This window comes from Camelus ferus, chromosome 13 (assembly GCF_009834535.1).
Source record: "Camelus ferus isolate YT-003-E chromosome 13, BCGSAC_Cfer_1.0, whole genome shotgun sequence".
NCBI lineage: Eukaryota > Metazoa > Chordata > Mammalia > Artiodactyla > Camelidae > Camelus > Camelus ferus.
In genome coordinates, this window is record NC_045708.1 from 29,090,337 (window position 1) to 29,100,801 (window position 10,465).

General features: G+C 51.2%; 1 protein-coding gene across 8 annotated transcripts in view; it reads left to right on the forward strand.

Moving 5' to 3' along the window:
* The window catches only part of KCNQ4 (potassium voltage-gated channel subfamily Q member 4), a 53,664-nt gene extending 47,131 nt beyond the window's left edge, over positions 1-6,533 (forward strand). For 6 of the 8 annotated variants that reach the window (XM_032493947.1, XM_032493948.1, XM_032493950.1 and 3 more), the window contains 3 exons: positions 1,346-1,477; positions 3,705-3,834; positions 4,380-6,533. In XM_032493947.1, the coding sequence (XP_032349838.1) occupies positions 1,346-1,477; positions 3,705-3,834; positions 4,380-4,592 (475 nt within the window). In that variant the 3' untranslated portion in view covers positions 4,593-6,533. Of the gene's footprint in view, positions 1-1,345; positions 1,478-3,704; positions 3,835-4,332 lie in introns of those variants that run through there. The other 2 variants (XM_032493951.1, XR_004324955.1) reach the window with 2 other exon arrangements.
* Positions 6,534-10,465: the final 3,932 nt, after the last annotated feature.

The following is a 10,465-nucleotide window of genomic DNA, read 5'->3' on the forward strand; positions in this document are numbered from 1 at the left end:
GCCCCTAAACTCCTCAGAATGGAGGTCCGGCCTAGTCTCTGGCTCCACCCTGTAACTCAGCTTCACCCCTTGGGCCTTCCAGACTCACCTCCTCTCCTCCCTGGAGATGCACCTGCCCACATGCCTCTTTCCTCTGTGTTCCTTTTAAATCAGTGTCAGCTGGACATCCCCTACTGCTCCCCAGGGAGTCTGAGACCTCTCCCCACTCCCTTTTTACATATTCTGTTTCTCCCCTCCAAGCTTCTGGAACACAATACCGGAGCTGCCACCTGGCTCAGGTCAGCTCTCCCTGGCCATCCCACAGACCCCTCATACCCAACACCCTCCTCCTCCCATGTCTCCATGCCAGGCAGTGGCACTACCACCCCCCGCCCTGTGCCCCAAGCCATGGGAGTCATCCTAGATTTGGAAGCCTTTCAGTCCCCTCTCCTGAACTGTTCAAAGCTGGCCCACAGCTGAACCCCTCTGCCCCCTCCCAGCTCAGGTACATCCCCCAGAGCGGAGCTGGTCTTCCTGCCAGGCTGTCCCTCCAGGGCATCCTCCACACAGGCAGGCAGAACGGACCTTCTAAAGCAGAGTAAACCACACGGCCCTTTCCGCACCTCCCCAACTTCCCATTACCCAGTCCCTGCCAGGGGTTCGGGGCTCTTTGGAGTACCCCCCTTCCACCCCCCGCCTCCTGGGGGTTAACCCCTTTCCTTCACTTCCTGTCCTGGCTACTTTGAACGACCCTCCCTCACACACCTCCATGCCTCTCTGTGTCTGGAAAACCTCCCTTCATCCCTTTCCTCTTCCTGCCCTGGCGCTGGAAAGTATTACTCTCAAGACTTGTACCCTGACCTCCCCAGCCAAGCTCTCCCTTCTCATGGTCCCCAGTCCTCTTTCTCCATTCCTTGACATGGCCCTTGTCATCCCATAATTGTCTGTGCCTTCTCCGTCTCCCACCTCAGACCAGTGCTCTTGAAGCCAAGGATCAAATCTGATGCCCTTTTGGGTGTCGAGGGTCCAGCAGAGCAGTGCTAACAGGCATATGCAAAAAATGTCTTCCCCTAAGCTGTCATCAGGCAGTGTTGACTGGTGCCTGCCCTGTGTCCCACCTAGCAGAGAGAAACCCGGCCCAGTCCCTGCCCTCCCAGGTGACTGCAGATACAGGCACATTAAGGAATACCAAACAAACTTAGGGGGCCGGGCAGGAGTGTGGTGGGTAGGTAGGGAAGCTGGAGACCCAGCAGAGGCTGTTTGTGGTGGCCCAAACAGGAGGTGCTCTGGTGCTGGACAAAGTAGCAAAGGGACACAGAAGGGGCTGGAAAAGAATCCCTTCCCTCTGAGATCCTCTCCTCTACAGGATCCTGAAGTTCCTGGTGGCTAAAAGGAAGTTCAAGGAGACTCTACGACCATACGACGTGAAGGACGTCATCGAGCAGTACTCAGCAGGGCACCTGGACATGCTGGGCCGTATCAAGAGCCTACAGGCCCGGTGGGTGCACCGGTCCCGGACGGGGGAGGGGGACAGGGCGAACGCCGCACCAGCGCCGGGGGTCTGCTCCGGCCCTCCCGTGGGCGCCCGCTCAGAGCCCCGAGCGCACCCTAGGGGCCGCCGCGGGACCTGGAGTTTCTGGTCTTCAACGCCCTGGGGCCAGACTCCGCACCTGTCATTGAACCTAAAGAAACACCCAGCCACAGGTCCTCTGCAAGCTGCATTGACCTGCACACCTCGGGGATGTCTTTAGATGACTGTTTCCTCGTCCTAAAATAATAGGCTTAAAATAATCAGTGAGCTCCCATCTCCTGAGAGAATAGGCATATTGTCCTCAATGCTGTTCACCTCCTGCCTCCGACATCCTCCAGCACTCTTCTCTCCACCGGGCATATAGGAAGATTCTCACACCAAGACCCCAATCACCTACACCTTGCCCTCTCCTCTTCTGGCCTGCATTCTCAATCCCCATTCATTTGTTCTCTCAAGAAACAGTCATGGGGCATTTGTTACTTGCCAGACAGTGGGTATCTGGTAGAAAGCAAAAGATTCCCTGCCCTCATGGAGCTCTTATTCCAGAGGAAGGAGAACAGATGACAGTAAGTGAAACTAGAATATGTCAGATGATGATAAAGGCTAAAGAGAGAAATAAGGGTTAAGGTGTTGGGGTAATTTTAAATAGGTGAAAAGGTGATATTTGAGAAAAAATGGAAGATGAGGCAAACCAGCCCCATGGTTGATGTTTAAACAAAGATTTTCTAGAGGGGACAGCAGGTGCAAAGGTTTTGAGATGGGCAGGTGCCTGAGGTGGTGTTTCAGGAATAGCAAGGAGCCTGTTCTGGTGTGAGGGAAGCAGGAAATGAGGTTAGAAGGTTAATGGCACTTAGACTATGTAAGGCCTTGTAGACCACTGCAGAGATGTTGGCATTCATCCAGAGTAAGATGCGAGAATTGGAGGGCTTTGCACAAAGGACTGATGAGATGTGAGTTATATTTGAAAAGGAGTCACCCTAGGTGCTGTGTTGAGAATGACCTATAAGGAGTTAGAGTGGAAGCAGGGAGACCAGGAAAGGGGCTACTCCAGACATTCAGGCAAGAGATGTTGGGGACTTGGACCAGGGTGGAAGCAGTTGAGGTGGGGAGAAATGGTCAAATTCTAGACATATTTTGAAGGTAGGGCTGACAAGGTTTTCTGATGGGGTGTGCAGAAAAAAACCCAAAAAACGATAAAGCCAAGGTTTTGGCTTGAGCAAGAGGAAAAACTTGCTGTTTATTGACATGGGGGAAGTCAATGAGTGGAGCAAATTTTGATCAGGAAAGTTGGGATGTGTGGTGCTTGTGATGCCCATCCGACATCTAAATGGAGTGTTGATCTGGCAGAGGAGTGTGAAGCTGGGAGGAGAGGTACTGGCTGGAGATATAGATTTGGTGTCAACAGTATATAGAGGAACTGAAAATCTGGAACTGAAGACATTACTTAGCAAGTGAGAGTAAATAGAAAAAGAGGTCCCAGGAGTGAGCCCTGGGTCCTGCAATGTTTAGAGGTTGTGGAGATAAAGGAGGAAAGCAGCAAAGGAGGCTGAGAAGGAGAGGTTGGGAGAGGGTGATGTTTGGGAATCCACATGAAGAGAGGGCAGGAAAAAGGGGTGATCAGATATGTTGACCACTACTAATAGGTCAAATATAATGAGGAATGAGACATCATCGAATTTAGCAATATGGGGGTCATTTGGGATCTTGACAACAGTAGTTCTGGTGAAATGGTGGGAATGAAAGCCTGACTGGAGAGGTTTTAGAGAGAAATTGAAAATAGAGGGTAGGGATAACACTTTCAAGAATTTTGCTGCAACAAAGAATAGAAGAATAAGGTGGGCCCAGCTCCAGCCTTGTCCCTCTAATAACTCATATTCCTACTTGTGACTCTCCCTCCTCCCAGTCCACCCTTTCCTACCTGTCCTCCCATCAGGCGGCTGTTTAACTTGTCCTTCTTGTGTGTGGTGCCTTCGCTCCCACCACACGCAAGCATGTGGTTGGAAAACCTACAGAGCAGCGGCCAGTACCTCCATTTAACCTGGTCTCCATCTGGTAGAGCAAACTGGCCCCCTGCCTCACACTGCCTGCTCCCACCGGTGCAGGATGTCTCCTCTTTCAGTAAGAAACCTCGAATTCTTGTCGGAGAGACGTGTGGCCAGTGTCCGGGCCCTCTGACAGTTCCCTTTCCCTACAGGGTGGACCAGATTGTGGGCCGGGGCCCAGGGGACAGGAAGGCCCGGGAGAAGGGTGACAAAGGGCCCTCTGACGCGGAGGCGGTGGATGAAATCAGTATGATGGGACGCGTAGTCAAGGTGGAGAAGCAGGTGAGTGTGGGAGGGAGTTTCGCTGGTATGGCTGAGCTAGTCCTCGACCGAGAAGCTCTGGAGGGCCTTGGCGTCAAGCCCAAAGGAAGGGTGCGCTTCTCAGAGCCACAGCCCAGAGCATCCGCGGGGTAGGCCCGCGGCCAACCCCGCCCCACAGATAAGCCCCGCCTCCTAGGAAGCCCTCCGACCTCTGCTAAACGACCCTGATAAACCCACTCTCTCCGGCTAAGGCCGGCCCCAGGTTTCTAGTCTCAGCTAAGTCCTTCTAAGGCCCATCTACTTCATTTAACCCCGCCTCAGTTGTCTTTCTCAATCACCCGGACTATCTCAACCAATCACAATTAAATTTCGTTGGGGGACGAAACCCCAGGTTCCCAGCTTCATTCCGCTCTCCGGCCAACTCTCCGCCTTTCCTGTCACACCTCCCCCCTGAGGAGCCGCGTCTCCCAGATGCTACCCTCCCTGGGCAAGCCCCGCCTCCCACCTTCTCTTCCCAAGCCCCGCCTCCCGGCCGCGTCCCGCCTCCAGCCGCTCCCCACCCCCAGGTGCAGTCCATCGAGCACAAGCTGGACCTGCTGTTGGGCTTCTACTCGCGCTGCCTGCGCTCTGGCACCTCGGCCAGCCTGGGCACCGTGCAAGTGCCGCTCTTCGACCCAGACATGACCTCCGACTACCACAGCCCTGTGGACCACGAAGACATCTCCGTCTCCGCACAGACGCTCAGCATCTCCCGCTCGGTCAGCACCAACATGGACTGAGGGAATTCTCAGCCGCGGGGCAGCACCTGGCCAGCCCCCGGCCCCGGCGCTCGGACCCGCCCTCTGAGGCCTCCGGACTCCTCTCTTACTTGAACTCGCTCCCTCGCGGGGAGAGAGGCCACACGCAGTATTGGGCTGCCTGGGTGGGTGAGATACCCGATATGGGTGCCAGCGATCCGCCTCACCTCAGGAGCGTGAGATGCCAGGCCGCACAGAGGGCAGCAGCAGCGGCTGCCCCTCCGCCTCTGGGACCCCAGTGCCCTGCCCGTTCCATCAAGGCCCGATACGGCCCGCCTGGCAGGGGCACTGCCCCAGCAGTGGGAGCAAGGCGCTGGGGCCCTGGGCCCTGACCCAGCTTCCAGCTATGCAAGGTGAGGTCTTTGGCCCGCCCTTCGGACAGAGCAGGGAAGTCCTCCCGCCAACTCCCTGCCCCACTTGAGGCCCAAGGTGCCCACACAGGTACCCACAAGCACAGGACCCTGCCATAAGACAGGTGGGCACCATATATGCAAACTGTGTTAAATATGCAACTTTGGGGACCCCCATGGGGTCTCTGCCCCTCTCCCCCTGGGAGATGGGCCCCCAGCAGTAGCTGGTCTCAGGCTGCTTGGCCATGACCCCCATCCCTGATCTTTGGCTTATCAGTCCCTCCCCTCCCAGCATGGGGCCTGTTTCTTCCTTTCCTCCCCAAGAGCAGTGCCTGGGCTTTTCTTCCCATCTGCAGGTGTCCCCTCCCAGGGGCTCCCTCTTTCCTGCCAGATGTTCACTCCTCTCTGGCCATCCACACCTTTGGAAGCACAAGTTTCTGTGTTCTCCCCCAAACCTCCCACAGACAATGCTCCCACGGTCACACAAACATGTCCGTAAAGTTTCCCCAGACACAAAGGAAGTCTCTCACACTCACCCTAACACACGATCACACACACTTGGAGACTTGAGCAGAGAGCCAGCCACTCAGACTTTCCTGGGCCTCTGCAGGCTGATACCAGCGGACTGGCCTTGCAGGGCTATATCTACTTCTGTCCACCCATCTCTGACATGACCCCAGGTCCTTCTAGGCCCTACCCCAGAGCTTTACCAGCTCCCCTTTCTCAAGAGCTGCTTCTCACAGGCCCAGGAGCCCTAACCACTGCCTCTGCCTGCCCCGAGGGCCCTCCTCAGTGTCCCCACAGCACAACTCAGGCCTAGGCCTCTGGGGCCTGGCATCACTGGAAAGACCCCAGGCTCTTCCCCAGGGTGGTTATCAGGCCTGCTTCTATCTAGGCTTGCCCCTTTCCTAGTCACTCTGACTCCCAGAGAGAATAATAATGCATCTAGCCAGTACCATTTGTCAGGCACTAACTGTGCATATGGCGCTCACATGCACTGTTTCCCCTCCTTCCATACTCCACTTTCCACTTCAATTGGCAGCCCCCATCCACTCCAGGCCCCCAGCGCCTCTTTGGTATCCCTACCCCTTTGTCCCTCTTCTGCAAAGCCAATACAGGTAGCAGGAGGGTGATGGGTAGTGGATCAATGGTGAGCTTTTGTGGGGTGCCAGGGAATATGGGGCTCAGGCCCAGCTGCCCGCATCTCATGACTGGGGACCTGCATGCACCAGCGCCAGGGCTGGGGTTGGCTCTTGCTCAGCCCCATGGTGCCCAGCCTCTGCCCCCACATGCCCTCTGCATGTGACCATCATGCCGTGGATGGAGCCTATCCTGGCTCACCTCACCCACCTGCCCTGCACTGTCCCCAGAGAGCCACACCCCCGTCCCCTGAGAGACAGAGCTGTGGAGAGGGGCAGGAGAATGGGATCATCCTATGACCAAAGGAGACTTGGGAAGAAGCCCTCCCTCCTTCCACGATCGAGGTTCCCTCACCAACCCGGTTCTCAGATATGCAAGTACCTCACTTTGTTAACTTATTAACTTATTGATTTCATTAAAGTTTTCAGTAGGAGGTGGTTGGTCTTGGCTGTTCACTGTCTGAGGAGTGGGGCATCTGGTCTGGGGGTGGGGACGAGGAGATTTGAATTAATCATGACGCTTGGTTGTAAACAACAAACTCAACCTGATATACCTTAAGCAAAAAAAAAAAAGAAAAAGAAAGAAAAGAAGGAGAGAGAAAAGAAAGAGAAAGAAAGAAAGAGAGAAAGAAAGAAAGAGAGAAAGAAAGAAAGAGAGAAAGAAAGAAAGAGAGAAAGAAAGAAAGAAAGAAAGAAAGAAAGAAAGAAAGAAAGAAAGAAAGAAAGAAAGAAAGAAAGAAAGAAAGAAAGAAAGAAAAGGAGACATTTATTGGCCCAGAAAACTAAACAGTCCAAGGGATACTGTTGGCTTCAGGCATAGCTAGATCTAGATGCTTAATATGTCTTCTGTCTTAGCCCTCCTCTTAGGCGTGCTGACCTCTCTTGATGACCCCTGGCACTTCCAAATTTACTTTCTTGTGGTTTAGCACCCCAGTGAAAAGTAAGTACCGCTTTCCTGATAGTTTGTTATCAGTCAGGGTCTAATCAGGAAAACAGAAACTACACTAGGTTTTTCAACACAGAGAATTTACTACAGGGAATGGGTTACACTGATGGAGGTGGGTTGAAAGAAACAGAACAGGATAACCTAGAGAATACCACTGCAGGAAGCAGCCCCCACTCCTAAAGCTGCAGGAATACATGGAAGAGGTTGGGGCTAGCAGAACCCATGGGCTTGATTTGGGGAAGCCTACAGAGGTCTAAAGAGGGGCTGCTGTTTGGCTGGTGCTAGTACCTCCTAAGAGACCCGATGAAGCTTGTCTGACTGCAGAAAAATAGCTGAGGGCTGGGATCAACTGTGGCTACCAGACTGTCATTGATAAGGTTAATAAGCAAAGGAGGAAGGAAAATCTCCACCTGTCCTGCCTTCCAATGCCCCTTCTTGTCCAAGCCAGCTGACAAAGATGATGTGGTTTGTAGAATCCCAGGTCCAGTTACACAGAGCAGAGGACAGAAGGCTGCATCTGGAACTAAAAGACAATAGCTTCATAACTGACACCATCCACCCCTTTGGACACTCAGTATCCACACACATCAATCCACACGTTTGAACCTCCATCCGGCAACAGTAGCTTCCACCTAATAGGATGAAACCATCCTGCATACAATGAAGATACTCTAACCCTTTCCCTGAAAATGAGAAGAACAAGGAGTCCCACCATCCAATAGATGTATCCAGCTCCAAGAGTTGGTCATTGAATTCATATTTGGATGATGTTAATTACTCTAATTCAGTCACAATTGCACCTGCAACTGAAGAGTAAACTGTAAAGTTGGTAATTGCCTACAATCTTTAAATAAAATAATAAGGGAAAAGGAGAAGGGAGGGAAAAAAATCACTTAATATCACACACACACAAACACACACACACCAAGCAAGGAAGAACTGCAATAGACCTCCTTCTGGTAACTGGTCACAGTGCCATAGTTTTTGTTTTTTGTTTTTCTTAATTGGAGTACAGTCAGTTACAATGTGTCAATTTCTGGTGTACAGCACATGTCCCAGTCAGGCATGTCACAGTGTCATAGTTGATAGGTAGACAGATAAATAGATAGAGATTTATAGATACATAGGTATATTCAATTGAGTAAATGTTTCTCTTTATATATTATATATTTCACTAATTGAGTGAACATATAAAAAACTTCTTTCTTCCACTGTCCTTCTATGTTCCCCTTGTCCTCAACCAGGACCTCAGCTAGTTGGAGTTTATTACTAGGTAGAAGGATCCAAATAATCATTCCTGAAGGGTCTGAAGTTTCAGTGGTCCTGCATAGTTTTGGGTGCCATAGCTTTTTGTTACCTTTTACTATTGTACGTGGAAGTACGAAAGGGACCCTTGAGAATCCCCTGGGTCCCAGACATGGTCCTCCTTGCCCTTTCCATGTAGTGGCATCCTGACTTCCCCTTGGTAATGTGGATCAGCCAGGCAGCCAGTACATTAACTCTTTGCCTGTTGCTTGAGTGGCCTGAGATACCCCAAATGGCCAGTTGGAATTTTCAACTTCCAATTCAGTGAAAACTCTGTTGCTTCCCTTCCCTTGAGAATGAAGACCTCCAAACTAGCAGGGGCCAATGTTGCTGGGACAGAGAGCCAAAGTTTTGGAGTGGGTGTAGTAGCCTGAATAATGACCGTCCAAAGATATCAGGTCCTAATCTCTGGAATTTGTAAAATGCTGCCTTATAAGGAAAAAGGATTTTTGCAGATGTGATTAAGTTAATGATCTTGACATGGGGAGATTATCCTGATTATCCCAGGGCCCTAAATCCAATTGCCAGTGTCCTTTCAAAAAAGAGACAGAGGGAGATCTCACACACGCAGAAGAGGATAAGGCAATTTGAAGACAGAAGCAGAGATTGGAGTAATGTGGCTGAGGCGAAGGAATGCTGGCAGCCACCAAAAGCTGGAAGGGTCAAGGAACAGATTCTTCCCTATTGTTTTGGAGGGAGTGCAGCCCTGCTTATACCTTGATCTAGGCCCAGATGTTGAACTTCTGGACTCTAGAACTGTGAGAGGGTAAATTCTGTTGTTTTAAGTCACCAAGTTTATAGTAATTCGTTACAGCAACTACAGGAAACTAATACTGAGTGTTATTTGGTGTAATAGCGAGAGACGCCACTCCCACTTACCTTCCTTTTGATTCCTGGAGCCTTATATGCTGGCTATGTCAATGACCACTGCCCCCTCCGCAATAGAAAGGACCCAGTGGGTCAATCTGGCACCAGGTGGCTTGATGAATCCTAGTAGAATGGTGATATATTGGGTATTCAGCGTCTGTCCGTGCTAATGGTTGATCAGTCATACAGCTGTGGCATTAGCTAGACCAGCCTTAGTGAGGTGAGTCCATATTGTTGAGCCCAGCAATAGTCTCCATTCTTGCCACCATGACCACATTGTACAAGAGCATGTTGAGCAAGTGCTGGAGGGAATTCAGAGAGAGGCTGATTGACATCCACACATGTGCCGTCTTAGCTGTCTGATTTTCCAAAGCCTCCCTCTGCCATGGATGCCCTTTGGTGAGATTTTTACTTGGGATAGAAATATATTCATACCCTCTGCGCATTTCTGAAGGTCCATCTAAATAACTCTTTCCAAATCTTCCTTATCTGCAGTCCTATTCTGTGCTTCTGAGTCCTTGACCAGTCACATCATGAGCCACTGCCCAGAAACCAGTGTAGATCCACACTTCTTGTCATCTCTCAACCCAGGCAAAGTGGGCAAGCCAGAGTACTGATGGGTGAGTTGGATTTAGCCAGGCATGGGAATGGGTGATGGCAAATGTTCCAGCTAGAGGGCGTAGCATATGTAAAGGTCCAGTGGCACCAGAAAGTGTCATACACGAACAGACAAGAAAGAGATCCCTGGCTGGGCCCAGAGAGCAAAGGAGAGAGTGGTGCAAGATGGGACTTTAGAATGAGGCAGGAGTCAAGGTTTATAGAATCTATAAATCACTCAAAAGAGATTAAGACTTAACCGTGAAGGTAGTGGGGAGTCAGTCAAAGATTTTGACTAGGGATCAAACCAGGATACATTTGCATTTTAGAAAGTTTTCTTCCCAGGATGCAAGATGGATTTGAGGGAGCAAGTCTGGTTGTGAGGGGACCAGTTAAGAGACTGCTGCAGTCATCTGAGCTGGAGATGTTGGTAACCTAGACAATCCCATGGCATTTCACTAATTGAATCAGTATATGAAGCACCTGCTAGATGTCAGACCCTGGCTCAGCACAATGGATGGAATGATCAGATGCAGGAGACCCAGTTACAGCCCTGAGGTCATCCAGCCCCTGGGGGGAACAGATGCACAATTGCCCAATGCACACACCACTCTTTATCTTCCAAGTTTGTTTGGCTCAGCAAGGAGGGTT